The following is a 20,736-nucleotide window of genomic DNA, read 5'->3' on the forward strand; positions in this document are numbered from 1 at the left end:
ATCTTGCTCATATTTCTTATCTTTAATATTCATAACAAGTGGTATAAGTTCTATCACCGGGTCATTGCAAATTGACTAATTCTATAATAGTACAACTTAATTCTTTGTTCATTACGAATTGAAGAGGGGAGAACGAGTAGACATCGAACAATTTAAAGCCCAGGAAGCAAGAGGTGGATTAAGAATAGAAAGAATGTCCAAAGTGAATCCCATTCGACTTCATCATCATTTACATATTAATGAGGTGTTAGAAAAAATATATATATATAGCAGCATCATCTATTGGTAAATAAATTTGAAAGTTGTGTTGTACATGTAACACAATCGTAAAATTAATGTTAAGTGATTGGCAAGTCTACCTGAGATTATAATTTCACAGTGTATATACAATTTCATTTTGAAAATCAAATTCTTTGATTAAGCTCTTGTTTGGTAGAAATTAAATCAAAATTTTAATTCAAATCAACATTTTAATCATGCATTTTATCTTGCTTCTATCAAAATTTATTAAAAATTTGATCTTATTTCCCACTAAATATGGTTGAAATTATTGTATTTTTATATTATTATTATTATCATCATCATCATCATCATCATCATCAAATCGCTAAATAGAGACATTCTTACTTCCTGACAGAGAAAAACATCTATCAAGAAAGGAAAAAAGAGAAGTTTAGAGCTTCGTCCATGGCTGTTTTAGGGTTTTGAGTTAAAAAATTTGTAATTTGGTCATATTTGTACAACGGAAATGCCAGTAGACAATCAAATTATATTTTATTAAGCCCTCGTTTGGCCCTCATTTTGTGGAAATAAAAATGAGTGGAATAATATTTTTTTTTAAATGAGTGGTTGAAAAATAAAAGAAAAAGTTTTTGATTTAAGTATAATATTATTTTATGGAAAATTGTGTGGTTGAAACTAGAACATTGAAATGTAATGGAATGAAAATTAATGGGAGGCAAATGGACCAGTTAAATTCTCGACCACTCATTGTTATGGTAGCCTCCGCATAGCCGGATTAGAGCGGCGGTGTTCCCTCCATCAATCGGTTTGCAGAGGCAGTCAAGCGGGAGTAGCTTTGGTGATAGTTTGATCTCGGGAGACTACTATGTTCCTTCAATTCCTTCGAACCTCAAGATGGCATCTTTTCAGCCATATTATCAATGGCGGAAGCTGCGGATTAAGAGGGAAGTCAGGTGGAGGTGGAGGAGGCTCATGGTCTTCAAAGAGCTGGGCACAGCAGACGGAGGAGGAGAGTTACCAATTGTAGTTAGCTTTGACTCTTCGGCTATCCTCAACAGCTACCTGCGCTGATGACCTCAACTTCTTGAATCCCGCACTAGATGAATCGACATCATGGGCGGCTTCTTCTCCTGTCTCCAACATGACCATTTCCCATCGTTTTTGGGTAACACTTCCTATTAGTTTTGAAATAGAATTGCATATTCTAAAGGGAGGGGACTTTCTTTATGGTTTGAAATTTGAAGTTGCCTTTTGTTTTTGCATTTATTTGTGCATTATGATGTATCAGCATAGTGAAATATACTTATATTCTAAATAAGCGCTAAACACTTGTAACTTGAAACTGCAACTTGAAACTACGAGGATTTGGGAATTAAGAAACGAGAAATGTGGCAGACCTAAATTGGCAGGATATGTTGAAATTAATAAAATATATATATATATATATATAGCTACTGAAATTAGTGGTTTGTCAAGGTAGAATGGTGGACTTGTGGAGGAAGCAATTATGCTTCTTCATGGATGAGAGCATACTTACGTAAGCTTCATGAAAATGAAATGCCTATGAATAGTTTCTCTCTATCAATGAGACCTATTTTATGCCTCATGAATCAAAAATACTTGCGGGTATCTCATTTTTGGAAAGAAGTAAGGTATATTGCATGATGAAATTGATCTCTTGTCCCTAGTGGGGGGTAAAAAATCTCACTATTCATATGGCAAGAAAACTTTACTTATGGTTTTCTTGCAACATTAATATTAGGCAATTTTTGTCATATCCATTGGGAGTATGAGATCAAGCCTGTATTGTATGAATCATACCAGTGTTAAAGGATATTTTTGGCAATCTATTAATGGACGGGTATTACTACCGTAGAACAACCTTTAATTGAAATGCTCACAACTATCAAATATAATGACCATTAAGTAGAATAAAGCCCCTTGTACACCAAGGTGTACACTCCCCTCACATGGGGGAAGGGGCCCATGCCCAATTAATGCCCGGGTCCTGCCCCTCATGTAAGGGGGATGTACACCGAGCTGTAAGGCTTGGTGTACATGCAGGGGAGTCCATTAAGTATATGGGGATCAAGTATACACGTGGCATGCATTTAGATTAGTGTATTTTCAATTTGTGCATTTGCAGTAGATTTCATCATTTTATTCATCAACAAGTTTTCCTACAACAGAACAGAATTATTAATTTTAGTGAAATGTTCTTCGGGGATGCATGCCCTGTACCATTGGAACTCTAGGCATTTACCTTTATTCTTTGGCGATCTCTTCTTTCTATGATAGCCAAGTATGGAGAATAGAGATAAATGTGGTAAATATTGCTGGTCAGGGAAGTTGATTTCCTCCAAATATAGATTAGGGCATCACCATTTGGTTAAATTGGGTTAAACTGGAAAATGACAAAGAAATGTTATTATATGCACATTGCAGTACGTTAGCTGCTGTCTCCAGGTTATAAAAATTGACTTATTTCCTTTTCCTTTTTGGCTTTCTTGTCATTTAGAATATGAGAATAAGGTAAAGATTTCCAACTGATTAATTCCCAAGTCCAATGTTCAAAGAGCTAATACATTACAAAAAATGGAAAGGCCAATCTGTAACTACTGTGGAATGCTTGAGCATATTAAAGGGAAATGTTACAAGCTAGTTGGTTATCCCCCTGGGCACAGATTTGCTAAAGAAAAAGGTCCAGTATCAAGTGCAGTTAGTTAACCCCCACGGGTTGACAGTTCATAGATGATGAATTTCCTTTCCAACCTCACCATCATGACATATCAATGTCAACAAATTTTGGTTGTATTGGCACCACAGTTGCAGGGACAGATTCCAACCTGTAACCAACAGACTCAAGATGTGATATCTCCTCCTTCAATGCCTAATGCATTTGCATTTTCAGGTAATCATACATGCTCCAATAATCCCGCTCTTGCAGGCAAGTGGATCATAGACACAGGAGCTTCAGAACACATGGTTTGTACTCTTCAATACTTAGCCACTGTGAATGCTACGGTTAATGGATCTGTTAGGCTACCTGATGGTAGCACTACTGCTGTCCCACACATAGGGACAGTGAAGTTATCTGATGACTTGATTTTGACAAATGTTTTGGTTGTGCCATCATTTAAGTTCAATCTAATATCTGCCAGCAAATTGACACTCAAGCATAAATGTTTCTTAACATTCATTCACAATTATTGTTTTGTTCAGGATCTTTTAACATGGATGACGATTGGGGTAGGCAAGCTTGAAGGTGGACTATATCATCTTCAGCATCCTGAACACCAAGGCAATGAAGGATCTCCACACCATAATTATGTCTTACCTTTGAAATGTAATAAAGAAAGTCCAATTGTTTGTACCTCAGTAAATGATAGAGCTGTAAATATGAATATTGATATTTGGCATTGTCGATTAGGACATATTTCTATTTCTAAACTGTCTTTTTTACATAAATCTGTTCCTGCCATTACCTTTGATGACAATATGCATTGCTCTATTTGCCCTATAGCCAAACAACACAGATTACCTTTTTCACATAGTGAAACAAGAACTTCCAAGACATTAGAACTCAGCCATTGTGATATCTGGGCCCATATTCAGTTTCCTCTTTGGATGGCTCCAAATATTTCCTAACTATTGTAGATGATTATAGTCGTATGACCAGGACCTATATCATGCAGGATAAGTCTCAAAACAGGTCCATTATTCAATCCTTCTTCTACCTGATCCAAACACATTTCAAATGTAATATAAAATACCTCAGATCAGATTATGGATTAGAATTTCTTATGACTGACTTTTTTCACTCCAAAGGTATCTTACACCAAGTAAGTTTTGTAGAAACACCGCAACAAAACGGTGTAGTTGGGCGAAAACGCCAACATATCCTCAACATTGCTAGAGCCATTAAATTTCAAGCCAAATCACCTCACAAGTTCAGGGGAGATTGCATTCTTACTGTCACAAATCTTATAAATCGAACACCAACCACAATTCTTGCCAACAGGTCTCCCTATGAGGTACTATATCAAACTAAACCATCTTATACACAACTTAGAGTATTTGGTTGTCTCTACTATGCCTCCAATCTTAAAAGAAATCGAACCAAATTTGATCCAAGAGTTGTACCTTGTATTTTCCTTGGATATCCCTATGGCATGAAGGCCTACGAACTATATAACTTACAGACAAATACAGTCTTTACGTCAAGGGATGTTTCTTTCCATGAGACAATATTTTCTTTTCATCATCCGAACTTTCTCAAACTCCTTTCCCGTTCTACTGATCACTCACATCCAAATCAGACTCTATTTCCAGTCTCATCACACCAATACATTGATATTTCACTCACAACTTCAAACTTAGCCCCTAAAAATACTCATCATTCATCTTCACCTGAGCACCCTTCTCTTTCCATATCACATACTTCACATAAGGAAGCTTCACTTGAGATTGTTCCATCAGAAATACCCTCTTCACAGTCCATCATACTTCCTCTTCATAGATCCGCTAGGCCTAAACATCCTCCATCCTATCTTTAAAACTACCATTGTAGCTTGGTGTCTCAGGTGCCTATTTCTCAACCAGATTCTATGGAGAAAGGACCTGAATCTAGTAGGCAATACCCTCTATCAAGTTTGTTGAACTATGACAAGTTGTCTCTTACACAGAGGAAATACACATTGGCCCTATCTACCATCTATGAGCCTAAATCTTTTGCCAAGGCATCTCAACACCCAGATTGGTGTCAAGCCATGGATACAAAGTATCAGGCTCTACTTTTCAACAACACTTGGGACTGTTAGTCCACTCCCAGTACATAAGAAGGCTATGGATTACAAATGGGTTTTCAAAGTTAAGCTCAAATCAGATGGCACAAAGGAAAGGAAGAAGGTAGGGCTTGTGGCTAAGGGCTTCACCCAACAGGCTGGTTTAGATTATGAAGAAACAGTTTCACCTATTACCAAGCTAGTTACAGTGAAAACTCTTCTGGCTGTTGCAGCACAAAAACAGTGGCATCTCCATCAATTAGACATCAACAATGCCTTTCTTCACGGTGAACTTGATGAAGAAGTTTATATGTTGATGCCTCCAGGTCATGAGCAGCAAGGGGAGAATGGAGAGAAGTTAGTTTGCAAAATAAACAAGTCCATATACTGACTCAAACAAGCATCACGACAATGGAATACCAAGTTAACAACCTACATTTTGTCACAGGGTTTTAAGCAATCAAAATCTGATTATTCCTTATTCAGCAAATAAAATGGCTACTCATTCACTGTGTTGCTTATCTATGTAGATGATATTGTCATATGTGGGAATGATTTGCCTTATAATGAGCAGTTCAAGAAGACATTAGATGATCAATTTAAACTCAAGGACTTGGGAGTTTTAAAGTATTTTCTAGGACTTGAGGTAGCAAGAACCTCCAAAGGCATATCCATTTGTCAAAGAAAATATGCAATAGAAATATTGGCAGATGTTAATTATCTTGGAGCCAAACCAACAAAGAGTCATTTGCCACACAACCTAAAATTAAGCAAAGATGGAGAGGAAGCTATTGCAGATGCTAGCATGTATCGAAGGTTAGTGGGAAGGATACTATATTTGACGATAACGAGGCCCGACCTATTATATGCAGCTCAAGTTCTCAGTCAATTTCTTGAATCACCAAAATAGACTCATTTAGAAGCTGCTCATCATGTGTTGCGGTACTTAAACGGAATACCTGGCCAAGGTTTATTTTTTGATAGCAGATATGATTTACAACTTAAAGGATTCTGCAATGCAGATTGGGCCACATATTTAGATACAAGAAGATTTGTTACTGGTTACTTTATATTTTTGGGAAATTCATTGGTGTCATGGAAATCCAAGAAACAACACACGATCTCTAGATCATCAGCCGAAGCAGAATATCAGTCATTGGCAGCTATGGTTTGTGAATTGAATTGGCTGAAAAAATACTAAGTGACTTAAGTGTTATATATACTAAGGCTGCTTTACTTTTTTGTGATAACTAATCTGCCATACATATAGCTAGCAATCCAATTTTTCATGAAAGAACGAAGCACATAAAAATTGATTACCACCTTGTAAGGGACAAAGTGCAGGTAAGAGAAGTAAAGATGCTACATACAAGGTCACAAAATCAGCTAGCAGACTTGCTAACTAAACCATAGGGAGGAGCAAAATTTAAGTCATTGTTGGACAAGATGCGAATATTGAATATACACTCTCCATCTTGAGGAGGAGTATTGAGTCATGTTAGCATAGGGGTATTTAAGTCATTGCACACATTCTAGTCTTAGCCTTAGTCTCTATATCCATGTATATATACGTATGTGCTAGTGTACCTCTATCAATCAAGCAGATGGAGTAAATAACAAAATTTTCCCGCCATTTTATTTTCTCTCCAAGTTCTAGAACCTTCTTCTCCGTCAACTCTTCAGAGACAAAAATTAAAAGCTACTTAACCTGATTGAAAGAATTAAATTCCAAAAGCATCTTTTATTAACTGTGATATTTAATCTGGCAACAGCATGGTTTACTTTTTAAGGGCTACGTTCTTTCATTTTAAAAAAGCTAATTTCTGTATTGATTGATTTAGCTAAGATTCTTTAAGTTTCCATGTTTATACAATAAATTAGACTATAATTGCTTAAAAGACCTATTAAATGTCTATATTTTTAGGTCCAAATAAATGTATAAAATACACTTACCAAACACTCTCAAACACAAACATTTGTTTGTCTTCAAACAAAATTGTAATCTAACTTAACAAAGACACAAACATGCAAAATGTTTTGGTTAGATAATCTGGCTTTTTACATTAGGATTTGAAATTATGATATTAAATCTACAAACAGCTTTAAAGTTATAATACCAAAACTAATATCCACTTCTCCAATACAAAATCGACGTGTGTGTATGAAGAATTAAGTAGACAACTATAAATCTACAAGTTGCTTCAATTCGTGACCCTTTGTGATTAAATATATTATTTCATCTCTCATATGATTTACACATCACCAATTTTTTTCCCACTATTTTCCCACTGTGTGATCTAAGTTAGGATATTCTAACTCCTCACATTCTATGGTATAGATGGATTACACCAATTGTAAGTCAACACATCAGTAATCTAGGATTCTCCATTTATTTGATTGTTTTGACCTCCAAGACTCAACTAGGTTAATTATCCTTCTCAAAAGTCAAATTCTCTCGAACAAGTGTATAAGACTTACCACAGCATTTAGTCATTATGCTTCTTTCATGCACTTGTTTTTTCTAATTTTTAAAAGCATTTTTCCTGCACTCCCTCTGTTAAGCTTTCTAGATGACCTAAGTAGCATATTTTAGGCTGATGACTCTCAAATCAAATGATTTTAGATCACCAAATTTTAAACACCTCTACAGACTTCAAAGAGAACAAATATTTTTTAGTGTAGCTTCCTGTCTACTTGTTTTCTAAACGACCATTGTATCGAGTTTTAGGTCGATGACTTCTAAGTCAGACGACTTTAGAGTACCAAATTTTAAGATACCTTAGCTGGCTTAATTACTCAAGGCATAAAGGTTTAAAAGAGAAGTTTCACATTTCAAAAAATCTATGCTTTGATTAATACAATGTCTCTTATCAAACACCTATTTAAACAAACTAACCTCCAACTTAAGACTTTTGCCCAATTTTATCCCATTAATCTAAGACAATCTACAAATTTTTTTTCACATAAGTAATCCCCATTCATATTCATATCTTCTTACAACAATTAAATCACCCTCAAACTATGTTAAATCTCGTCTAAGGATCATTAATTTAGGACAATTTTGGGTATAGCATCTATGTTCAATCTATCAACCTATCCAACACAAGTCAACTTATTGCGTCATGATGTAACACTCAATGCTAGTGTGCATATAACATCAAGTTTTACATGGTTAAGAATCAATCAATTTAAGCATTTAATCTATCCACAATTCATAAATCAACACCAAATCTTAAATTCAATCATCATTGTTGGTCAGATTATCTAAGCCACATAAGCACACAACCTAATAAACGAAAAAATAATTTATTTGTTTCTTGAAAATTTTCAACTTTTTTTATTTTATTTTAAATTTTTCTATTATATACTAAAGCAATAAACACATAAGAAGACATAAAAGTAAAAACGCAATGTTTTTCCATTCTCAAACTCAAAGTAGACATTGTCCTCAATGTTTCAAAGTATAAGTAAGCATATAAAATGGTGGGAAATAATAGGAAACAGTACTCCCTAAATTTTTTGTCTGATATTTTTAAAGTAACTTATTGCAACAATACATTTCATTTATCAAATTGCTAAGCTTCTTCATCTTGATATCCAAATACCAATCAAGGATGAGAGAAAATAATTATAAGGGTCATAAGATAGTGAAAATGTGGTGTGTATGATAAATAGATTTTTTTTACGTCTCTGGAACTTAGAAGTGTGTGTCACATGATTTTTCTACTATTTTTTACTCAAATATAGTATTCTCTTATCTAGGATAAGTGTAGATATGATGATCCAGTTATTGAAACGAAACGTGCCTACAACTAATGCATCCTAATAACTACATGCAATGCAAATACTGAAAGCATAATAGATAAAAAGGTTGGAAAATTGGGTTACCTTCCAATAAGCGCTTAATTTATAGTCTTTAACTAGATTTTATGGAGGAATTGATCATGGGAATTCATGCTGGAAGGAATCTTACAATCTTACACTCCTTGTAATTTCCTGCTTTACATCCTCTTTTTGTCCTCTAAACCTTAAGCTCTCCATTTTCTTCTGGAGCGAGACTCCCTAGACATTTAGACTTTATTTCCTTCAACCCCTATTGAACTTCCTAAACAACATATTTGACCTCCTCCAGGATTAATGGTTGCTCGGGTGGATTATGTAGTTTAAAGATCTTATGGACGTTCTTCATCCTTACAATCAACTTACCATTTTCCATGCAATCAAGGTTCGACTTGTTGCTAAAAAAAGGTCGATTTAATATTATTGACATATCTTGGTCGTCTTCGAGGTCCATAACAAGGAAGTTCACTAGGAATATAAGCTTTCCAACCTTGATATATCCTCAATCTTGCCCCATAGGTATTTGATGCTCTTATCTGTCAGCTGTAGCATCACATTCGATCCTTTGATTTCTTCAACTCCTTGTTTCCTGAAAGTAGACAAAGGCATTAACTTTATACTTGCACTCGTAACATAAAATATTAAAATGAAATGCTTTTCCTAGTGAAATAGGTAAAGTGAAACCCCCTGGGTCTTTGAGTTTTGGTGACAATTTATTTTGCTGCATACCGCACTCCATGGTCAATGTCACTTCTTCCCAGTAAGATATCATGTCTTTCAAAAACTTTGCAAACATCTAATTTGTCGGATTACATCGATGAATGGGATGTTGATGTGGAGCTTTTCTACATATCCACAAAATTCTCGAATTGATCATCGAGCTTTTTCCTTTTTAGTCTTTGTGGAAAAGGTAGTGGTGGCACAAATTCTTTAGTATGAGCAGTTTCATTAACCTTTGGATTCTCTAATGCTCTTTCTGTCACTACTTTTTTGTTATGCTCAGATTTTTCCAAATGTTCCTCAATTGTAATATGTACATTTCTTTTGTAGCAACTAGTTTCTTTATATTACATTCTGGCAGTTGAACTGCATTGTAGGTAGTTATTGTCTCAATTTTCTCTTCCTTCACAACCTTTAATATCTTTACCTACTGTTTGGGATGTGTCTCTGTGTCACTGAACAATAATCTTAATAGTCTCTCCGAAAGTGCTTCAGCTATTTGTCCCATCTAATTTCTAAGTTTATGATGGTAGCTCAATGAACTTGCAAGGTTTTATTTGTTCTTTGAATGTGTTGGTTAGACATCTTCGCCAATTTAGTAATAAGATCTTCCAAAGAATACTTATTTTCAGTCTGCTGAAAACCTTGCGGTGCAATCTGTTGTGGTGCAATCTGAGCATCCGATTGTTGTTCCATTGAAAACTTGGGTGATTTCTCCAAAGTAGTGTATGCTCCAAATTAACTAGAATCAACCAAGAATATGTACAAAGGTATGAAGAAATTATAGATTTCTTCACAATGTTTTTCTCTCGCCTCTCTATATAACAAAAACAATACTCTTTACAATCTCTCAATTTGTACACTAAATACAACCAAGAATCCTTCACAAAGAAGAACAGAGATTGAATCACGAAAAAGAAGTACAAAAAATCAGAGAGAAAGCCCTAGACAAATGCACAACACACTAAGCTGACCTTTCAAATGAACGCATTTTGGGAGTTAAAAGATCACCCAAAAATTACTCAAATCCGATAGTTGAAGAGTAGCCACGTGTAGGGCCTGATATCAATCATTTAAGAGAGACAAAGTCACATTTATAAAGTGCAATACATCACAACCCGGAAGCCCAGTTCCAGCAGCCCAATACCGAACATAATAGTCCAATACCAATAATAGTGAGGCAGGCCAATGTTAACATCGAGTCACAGAAATGTGAGCAACGAACTCATTGCCTCTCGCATGCAAAGCAAGTGCTCTGCAATTTGAGGTAATTACATCCCCCTTTTTGTTTATGTTTGCTAGCTCGTTTTGTTTCTTTCCATTTTATTTTCTTTTGTGCAAGCCATGGATTTGGAAAGAGTGAATCTTGTATGACTCTTTACGTATTTTTTGAAATGTGTGGTTGAAAATAAGTTTTGAAAGAATATTTTTTGAAAAAATTGAGCCCAAACAGGGGCTTAATCGGGGACGGATTTGCGGGGCTAGGATGGGCTGTAGTTCCCCCACTCAAGCCCAAGAAGTTTTTAAGGGTATTCTTTTAGGGAAAATTACACAACTACTACAGTATAACAATTACACTACACTATAACAATTACATTTCAAACCTTGCAATCTTGTGAAAATATTTCAAAATTCAGGTGTTTAACTCAAAATTTTAATATTAAAAATCAATAATATTATAAAATTAACTTAATCTATTTACCCACCCAACCCAAACCCTCAAAATCTAAACGATTTTCGTCTCTTTTCTCACTCATCCCCCCTTCCACAATGTCTCTCCCATCTCTCTCTCTCCCTCCCTCCCTCCCCTTTCTCTCTATATCACAACCACCAAAGAAGCACAGCTGCGGTGGTAAACACTACTGTGGCGACCCTCACATCATTGCCTATAGTTGCCGCTGAGCGCAACGAGGAGGACCATTAGAAGGAGGTGGCACCAATGGTGTTGGGAAGAGGAGGCGATGTGTATTTTCGATTTGGGTAGCATTTTGGCAATTTATATATATATATATATAGCTACTGAAATTAGTGGTTTGTCAAGGTAGAATGGTGGACTTGTGGAGGAAGCAATTATGCTTCTTCATGGATGAGAGCATACTTACGTAAGCTTCATGAAAATGAAATGCCTATGAATAGTTTCTCTCTATCAATGAGACCTATTTTATGCCTCATGAATCAAAAATACTTGCGGGTATCTCATTTTTGGAAAGAAGTAAGGTATATTGCATGATGAAATTGATCTCTTGTCCCTAGTGGGGGGTAAAAAATCTCACTATTCATATGGCAAGAAAACTTTACTTATGGTTTTCTTGCAACATTAATATTAGGCAATTTTTGTCATATCCATTGGGAGTATGAGATCAAGCCTGTATTGTATGAATCATACCAGTGTTAAAGGATATTTTTGGCAATCTATTAATGGACGGGTATTACTACCGTAGAACAACCTTTAATTGAAATGCTCACAACTATCAAATATAATGACCATTAAGTAGAATAAAGCCCCTTGTACACCAAGGTGTACACTCCCCTCACATGGGGGAAGGGGCCCATGCCCAATTAATGCCCGGGTCCTGCCCCTCATGTAAGGGGGATTTACACCGAGCTGTAAGGCTTGGTGTACATGCAGGGGAGTCCATTAAGTATATGGGGATCAAGTATACACGTGGCATGCATTTAGATTAGTGTATTTTCAATTTGTGCATTTGCAGTAGATTTCATCATTTTATTCATCAACAAGTTTTCCTACAACAGAACAGAATTATTAATTTTAGTGAAATGTTCTTCGGGGATGCATGCCCTGTACCATTGGAACTCTAGGCATTTACCTTTATTCTTTGGCGATCTCTTCTTTCTATGATAGCCAAGTATGGAGAATAGAGATAAATGTGGTAAATATTGCTGGTCAGGGAAGTTGATTTCCTCCAAATATAGATTAGGGCATCACCATTTGGTTAAATTGGGTTAAACTGGAAAATGACAAAGAAATGTTATTATATGCACATTGCAGTACGTTAGCTGCTGTCTCCAGGCTATAAAAATTGACTTATTTCCTTTTCCTTTTTGGCTTTCTTGTCATTTAGAATATGAGAATAAGGTAAAGATTTCCAACTGATTAATTCCCAAGTCCAATGTTCAAAGAGCTAATACATTACAAAAAATGGAAAGGCCAATCTGTAACTACTGTGGAATGCTTGAGCATATTAAAGGGAAATGTTACAAGCTAGTTGGTTATCCCCCTGGGCACAGATTTGCTAAAGAAAAAGGTCCAGTATCAAGTGCAGTTAGTTAACCCCCACGGGTTGACAGTTCATAGATGATGAATTTCCTTTCCAACCTCACCATCATGACATATCAATGTCAACAAATTTTGGTTGTATTGGCACCACAGTTGCAGGGACAGATTCCAACCTGTAACCAACAGACTCAAGATGTGATATCTCCTCCTTCAATGCCTAATGCATTTGCATTTTCAGGTAATCATACATGCTCCAATAATCCCGCTCTTGCAGGCAAGTGGATCATAGACACAGGAGCTTCAGAACACATGGTTTGTACTCTTCAATACTTAGCCACTGTGAATGCTACGGTTAATGGATCTGTTAGGCTACCTGATGGTAGCACTACTGCTGTCCCACACATAGGGACAGTGAAGTTATCTGATGACTTGATTTTGACAAATGTTTTGGTTGTGCCATCATTTAAGTTCAATCTAATATCTGCCAGCAAATTGACACTCAAGCATAAATGTTTCTTAACATTCATTCACAATTATTGTTTTGTTCAGGATCTTTTAACATGGATGACGATTGGGGTAGGCAAGCTTGAAGGTGGACTATATCATCTTCAGCATCCTGAACACCAAGGCAATGAAGGATCTCCACACCATAATTATGTCTTACCTTTGAAATGTAATAAAGAAAGTCCAATTGTTTGTACCTCAGTAAATGATAGAGCTGTAAATATGAATATTGATATTTGGCATTGTCGATTAGGACATATTTCTATTTCTAAACTGTCTTTTTTACATAAATCTGTTCCTGCCATTACCTTTGATGACAATATGCATTGCTCTATTTGCCCTATAGCCAAACAACACAGATTACCTTTTTCACATAGTGAAACAAGAACTTCCAAGACATTAGAACTCAGCCATTGTGATATCTGGGCCCATATTCAGTTTCCTCTTTGGATGGCTCCAAATATTTCCTAACTATTGTAGATGATTATAGTCGTATGACCAGGACCTATATCATGCAGGATAAGTCTCAAAACAGGTCCATTATTCAATCCTTCTTCTACCTGATCCAAACACATTTCAAATGTAATATAAAATACCTCAGATCAGATAATGGATTAGAATTTCTTATGACTTACTTTTTTCACTCCAAAGGTATCTTACACCAAGTAAGTTTTGTAGAAACACCGCAACAAAACGGTGTAGTTGGGCGAAAACGCCAACATATCCTCAACATTGCTAGAGCCATTAAATTTCAAGCCAAATCACCTCACAAGTTCAGGGGAGATTGCATTCTTACTGTCACAAATCTTATAAATCGAACACCAACCACAATTCTTGCCAACAGGTCTCCCTATGAGGTACTATATCAAACTAAACCATCTTATACACAACTTAGAGTATTTGGTTGTCTCTACTATGCCTCCAATCTTAAAAGAAATCGAACCAAATTTGATCCAAGAGTTGTACCTTGTATTTTCCTTGGATATCCCTATGGCATGAAGGCCTACGAACTATATAACTTACAGACAAATACAGTCTTTACGTCAAGGGATGTTTCTTTCCATGAGACAATATTTTCTTTTCATCATCCGAACTTTCTCAAACTCCTTTCCCGTTCTACTGATCACTCACATCCAAATCAGACTCTATTTCCAGTCTCATCACACCAATACATTGATATTTCACTCACAACTTCAAACTTAGCCCCTAAAAATACTCATCATTCATCTTCACCTGAGCACCCTTCTCTTTCCATATCACATACTTCACATAAGGAAGCTTCACTTGAGATTGTTCCATCAGAAATACCCTCTTCACAGTCCATCATACTTCCTCTTCATAGATCCGCTAGGCCTAAACATCCTCCATCCTATCTTTAAAACTACCATTGTAGCTTGGTGTCTCAGGTGCCTATTTCTCAACCAGATTCTATGGAGAAAGGACCTGAATCTAGTAGGCAATACCCTCTATCAAGTTTGTTGAACTATGACAAGTTGTCTCTTACACAGAGGAAATACACATTGGCCCTATCTACCATCTATGAGCCTAAATCTTTTGCCAAGGCATCTCAACACCCAGATTGGTGTCAAGCCATGGATACAAAGTATCAGGCTCTACTTTTCAACAACACTTGGGACTGTTAGTCCACTCCCAGTACATAAGAAGGCTATGGATTACAAATGGGTTTTCAAAGTTAAGCTCAAATCAGATGGCACAAAGGAAAGGAAGAAGGTAGGGCTTGTGGCTAAGGGCTTCACCCAACAGGCTGGTTTGGATTATGAAGAAACAGTTTCACCTATTACCAAGCTAGTTACAGTGAAAACTCTTCTGGCTGTTGCAGCACAAAAATAGTGGCATCTCCATCAATTAGACATCAACAATGCCTTTCTTCACGGTGAACTTGATGAAGAAGTTTATATGTTGATGCCTCCAGGTCATGAGCAGCAAGGGGAGAATGGAGAGAAGTTAGTTTGCAAAATAAACAAGTCCATATACTGACTCAAACAAGCATCACGACAATGGAATACCAAGTTAACAACCTACATTTTGTCACAGGGTTTTAAGCAATCAAAATCTGATTATTCCTTATTCAGCAAATAAAATGGCTACTCATTCACTGTGTTGCTTATCTATGTAGATGATATTGTCATATGTGGGAATGATTTGCCTTATAATGAGCAGTTCAAGAAGACATTAGATGATCAATTTAAACTCAAGGACTTGGGAGTTTTAAAGTATTTTCTAGGACTTGAGGTAGCAAGAACCTCCAAAGGCATATCCATTTGTCAAAGAAAATATGCAATAGAAATATTGGCAGATGTTAATTATCTTGGAGCCAAACCAACAAAGAGTCATTTGCCACACAACCTAAAATTAAGCAAAGATGGAGAGGAAGCTATTGCAGATGCTAGCATGTATCGAAGGTTAGTGGGAAGGATACTATATTTGACGATAACGAGGCCCGACCTATTATATGCAGCTCAAGTTCTCAGTCAATTTCTTGAATCACCAAAATAGACTCATTTAGAAGCTGCTCATCATGTGTTGCGGTACTTAAACGGAATACCTGGCCAAGGTTTATTTTTTGATAGCAGATATGATTTACAACTTAAAGGATTCTGCAATGCAGATTGGGCCACATATTTAGATACAAGAAGATTTGTTACTGGTTACTTTATATTTTTGGGAAATTCATTGGTGTCATGGAAATCCAAGAAACAACACACGATCTCTAGATCATCAGCCGAAGCAGAATATCAGTCATTGGCAGCTATGGTTTGTGAATTGAATTGGCTGAAAAAATACTAAGTGACTTAAGTGTTATATATACTAAGGCTGCTTTACTTTTTTGTGATAACTAATCTGCCATACATATAGCTAGCAATCCAATTTTTCATGAAAGAACGAAGCACATAAAAATTGATTACCACCTTGTAAGGGACAAAGTGCAGGTAAGAGAAGTAAAGATGCTACATACAAGGTCACAAAATCAGCTAGCAGACTTGCTAACTAAACCATAGGGAGGAGCAAAATTTAAGTCATTGTTGGACAAGATGCGAATATTGAATATACACTCTCCATCTTGAGGAGGAGTATTGAGTCATGTTAGCATAGGGGTATTTAAGTCATTGCACACATTCTAGTCTTAGCCTTAGTCTCTATATCCATGTATATATACGTATGTGCTAGTGTACCTCTATCAATCAAGCAGATGGAGTAAATAACAAAATTTTCCCGCCATTTTATTTTCTCTCCAAGTTCTAGAACCTTCTTCTCCGTCAACTCTTCAGAGACAAAAATTAAAAGCTACTTAACCTGATTGAAAGAATTAAATTCCAAAAGCATCTTTTATTAACTGTGATATTTAATCTGGCAACAGCATGGTTTACTTTTTAAGGGCTACGTTCTTTCATTTTAAAAAAGCTAATTTCTGTATTGATTGATTTAGCTAAGATTCTTTAAGTTTCCATGTTTATACAATAAATTAGACTATAATTGCTTAAAAGACCTATTAAATGTCTATATTTTTAGGTCCAAATAAATGTATAAAATACACTTACCAAACACTCTCAAACACAAACATTTGTTTGTCTTCAAACAAAATTGTAATCTAACTTAACAAAGACACAAACATGCAAAATGTTTTGGTTAGATAATCTGGCTTTTTACATTAGGATTTGAAATTATGATATTAAATCTACAAACAGCTTTAAAGTTATAATACCAAAACTAATATCCACTTCTCCAATACAAAATCGACGTGTGTGTATGAAGAATTAAGTAGACAACTATAAATCTACAAGTTGCTTCAATTCGTGACCCTTTGTGATTAAATATATTATTTCATCTCTCATATGATTTACACATCACCAATTTTTTTCCCACTATTTTCCCACTGTGTGATCTAAGTTAGGATATTCTAACTCCTCACATTCTATGGTATAGATGGATTACACCAATTGTAAGTCAACACATCAGTAATCTAGGATTCTCCATTTATTTGATTGTTTTGACCTCCAAGACTCAACTAGGTTAATTATCCTTCTCAAAAGTCAAATTCTCTCGAACAAGTGTATAAGACTTACCACAGCATTTAGTCATTATGCTTCTTTCATGCACTTGTTTTTTCTAATTTTTAAAAGCATTTTTCCTGCACTCCCTCTGTTAAGCTTTCTAGATGACCTAAGTAGCATATTTTAGGCTGATGACTCTCAAATCAAATGATTTTAGATCACCAAATTTTAAACACCTCTACAGACTTCAAAGAGAACAAATATTTTTTAGTGTAGCTTCCTGTCTACTTGTTTTCTAAACGACCATTGTATCGAGTTTTAGGTCGATGACTTCTAAGTCAGACGACTTTAGAGTACCAAATTTTAAGATACCTTAGCTGGCTTAATTACTCAAGGCATAAAGGTTTAAAAGAGAAGTTTCACATTTCAAAAAATCTATGCTTTGATTAATACAATGTCTCTTATCAAGCACCTATTTAAACAAACTAACCTCCAACTTAAGACTTTTGCCCAATTTTATCCCATTAATCTAAGACAATCTACAAATTTTTTTTCACATAAGTAATCCCCATTCATATTCATATCTTCTTACAACAATTAAATCACCCTCAAACTATGTTAAATCTCGTCTAAGGATCATTAATTTAGGACAATTTTGGGTATAGCATCTATGTTCAATCTATCAACCTATCCAACACAAGTCAACTTATTGCGTCATGATGTAACACTCAATGCTAGTGTGCATATAACATCAAGTTTTACATGGTTAAGAATCAATCAATTTAAGCATTTAATCTATCCACAATTCATAAATCAACACCAAATCTTAAATTCAATCATCATTGTTGGTCAGATTATCTAAGCCACATAAGCACACAACCTAATAAACGAAAAAATAATTTATTTGTTTCTTGAAAATTTTCAACTTTTTTTATTTTATTTTAAATTTTTCTATTATATACTAAAGCAATAAACACATAAGAAGACATAAAAGTAAAAACGCAATGTTTTTCCATTCTCAAACTCAAAGTAGACATTGTCCTCAATGTTTCAAAGTATAAGTAAGCATATAAAATGGTGGGAAATAATAGGAAACAGTACTCCCTAAATTTTTTGTCTGATATTTTTAAAGTAACTTATTGCAACAATACATTTCATTTATCAAATTGCTAAGCTTCTTCATCTTGATATCCAAATACCAATCAAGGATGAGAGAAAATAATTATAAGGGTCATAAGATAGTGAAAATGTGGTGTGTATGATAAATAGATTTTTTTTACGTCTCTGGAACTTAGAAGTGTGTGTCACATGATTTTTCTACTATTTTTTACTCAAATATAGTATTCTCTTATCTAGGATAAGTGTAGATATGATGATCCAGTTATTGAAACGAAACGTGCCTACAACTAATGCATCCTAATAACTACATGCAATGCAAATACTGAAAGCATAATAGATAAAAAGGTTGGAAAATTGGGTTACCTTCCAATAAGCGCTTAATTTATAGTCTTTAACTAGATTTTATGGAGGAATTGATCATGGGAATTCATGCTGGAAGGAATCTTACAATCTTACACTCCTTGTAATTTCCTGCTTTACATCCTCTTTTTGTCCTCTAAACCTTAAGCTCTCCATTTTCTTCTGGAGCGAGACTCCCTAGACATTTAGACTTTATTTCCTTCAACCCCTATTGAACTTCCTAAACAACATATTTGACCTCCTCCAGGATTAATGGTTGCTCGGGTGGATTATGTAGTTTAAAGATCTTATGGACGTTCTTCATCCTTACAATCAACTTACCATTTTCCATGCAATCAAGGTTCGACTTGTTGCTAAAAAAAGGTCGATTTAATATTATTGACATATCTTGGTCGTCTTCGAGGTCCATAACAAGGAAGTTCACTAGGAATATAAGCTTTCCAACCTTGATATATCCTCAATCTTGCCCCATAGGTATTTGATGCTCTTATCTGTCAGCTGTAGCATCACATTCGATCCTTTGATTTCTTCAACTCCTTGTTTCCTGAAAGTAGACAAAGGCATTAACTTTATACTTGCACTCGTAACATAAAATATTAAAATGAAATGCTTTTCCTAGTGAAATAGGTAAAGTGAAACCCCCTGGGTCTTTGAGTTTTGGTGACAATTTATTTTGCTGCATACCGCACTCCATGGTCAATGTCACTTCTTCCCAGTAAGATATCATGTCTTTCAAAAACTTTGCAAACATCTAATTTGTCGGATTACATCGATGAATGGGATGTTGATGTGGAGCTTTTTCTACATATCCACAAAATTCTAGAATTGATCATCGAGCTTTTTCTTTTTTAGTCTTTGTGGAAAAGGTAGTGGTGGCACAAATTCTTTAGTATGAGCAGTTTCATTAACCTTTGGATTCTCTAATGCTCTTTCTGTCACTACTTTTTTGTTATGCTCAGATTTTTCCAAATGTTCCTCAATTGTAATATGTACATTTCTTTTGTAGCAACTAGTTTCTTTATATTACATTCTGGCAGTTGAACTGCATTGTAGGTAGTTATTGTCTCAATTTTCTCTTCCTTCAAAACCTTTAATATCTTTACCTACTGTTTGGGATGTGTCTCTGTGTCACTGGACAATAATCTTAATAGTCTCTCCGAAAGTGCTTCAGCTATTTGTCCCATCTAATTTCTAAGTTTATGATGGTAGCTCAATGAACTTGCAAGGTTTTATTTGTTCTTTGAATGTGTTGGTTAGACATCTTCGCCAATTTAGTAATAAGATCTTCCAAAGAATACTTATTTTCAGTCTGCTGAAAACCTTGCGGTGCAATCTGTTGTGGTGCAATCTGAGCATCCGATTGTTGTTCCATTGAAAACTTGGGTGATTTCTCCAAAGTAGTGTATGCTCCAAATTAACTAGAATCAACCAAGAATATGTACAAAGGTATGAAGAAATTATAGATTTCTTCACAATGTTTTTCTCTCGCCTCTCTATATAACAAAAACAATACTCTTTACAATCTCTCAATTTGTACACTAAATACAACCAAGAATCCTTCACAAAGAAGAACAGAGATTGAATCACGAAAAAGAAGTACAAAAAATCAGAGAGAAAGCCCTAGACAAATGCACAACACACTAAGCTGACCTTTCAAATGAACGCATTTTGGGAGTTAAAAGATCACCCAAAAATTACTCAAATCCGATAGTTGAAGAGTAGCCACGTGTAGGGCCTGATATCAATCATTTAAGAGAGACAAAGTCACATTTATAAAGTGCAATACATCACAACCCGGAAGCCCAGTTCCAGCAGCCCAATACCGAACATAATAGTCCAATACCAATAATAGTGAGGCAGGCCAATGTTAACATGGAGTCACAGAAATGTGAGCAACGAACTCATTGCCTCTCGC

At 35.4% G+C, this 20,736-nt stretch overlaps 2 protein-coding genes across 2 annotated transcripts; both read left to right on the forward strand.

The window, feature by feature from the left end:
- Window positions 1-14,759: 14,759 nt before the first annotated feature.
- On the forward strand, window positions 14,760-15,180 carry LOC111404696 (uncharacterized mitochondrial protein AtMg00820-like). The gene is made up of 2 exons (XM_023033463.1): window positions 14,760-14,967; window positions 15,023-15,180. Exons 1-2 carry the CDS (start codon window positions 14,760-14,762, stop codon window positions 15,178-15,180), a joined length of 366 nt encoding a protein of 121 aa, XP_022889231.1.
- Window positions 15,181-15,283: 103 nt separating this feature from the next.
- Window positions 15,284-18,752, forward strand: LOC111404697 (uncharacterized mitochondrial protein AtMg00810-like). The gene is made up of 4 exons (XM_023033464.1): window positions 15,284-15,293; window positions 15,467-15,752; window positions 15,924-16,104; window positions 18,699-18,752. Exons 1-4 carry the CDS (start codon window positions 15,284-15,286, stop codon window positions 18,750-18,752), a joined length of 531 nt encoding a protein of 176 aa, XP_022889232.1.
- The last annotated feature ends 1,984 nt before the right edge of the window (window positions 18,753-20,736 follow it).

The sequence above is a fragment of the Olea europaea genome, chromosome 11 (genome assembly GCF_002742605.1).
Source record: "Olea europaea var. sylvestris chromosome 11, O_europaea_v1, whole genome shotgun sequence".
In the NCBI taxonomy this organism is placed as follows: domain Eukaryota; kingdom Viridiplantae; phylum Streptophyta; class Magnoliopsida; order Lamiales; family Oleaceae; genus Olea; species Olea europaea.

What these genes read in the sequence shown, in the direction of transcription:
- LOC111404696 (XM_023033463.1), top strand. Translation starts at nt 14,760, where the DNA reads ATGGAGAAAGGACCTGAATCTAGTAGGCAATACCCTCTATCAAGTTTG. An exon ending in TTTCAACAACACTTGGGACT is followed by an intron (nt 14,968 to 15,022) that starts GTTAGTCCACTC and finishes GGGTTTTCAAAG; the next exon opens with TTAAGCTCAAATCAGATGGC.
- LOC111404697 (XM_023033464.1), top strand. An exon ending in GATGCTAGCATGTATCGAAG is followed by an intron (nt 15,753 to 15,923) that starts GTTAGTGGGAAG and finishes TTTTGATAGCAG; the next exon opens with ATATGATTTACAACTTAAAG. An exon ending in ATCAGTCATTGGCAGCTATG is followed by an intron (nt 16,105 to 18,698) that starts GTTTGTGAATTG and finishes TCTCTTATCTAG; the next exon opens with GATAAGTGTAGATATGATGA.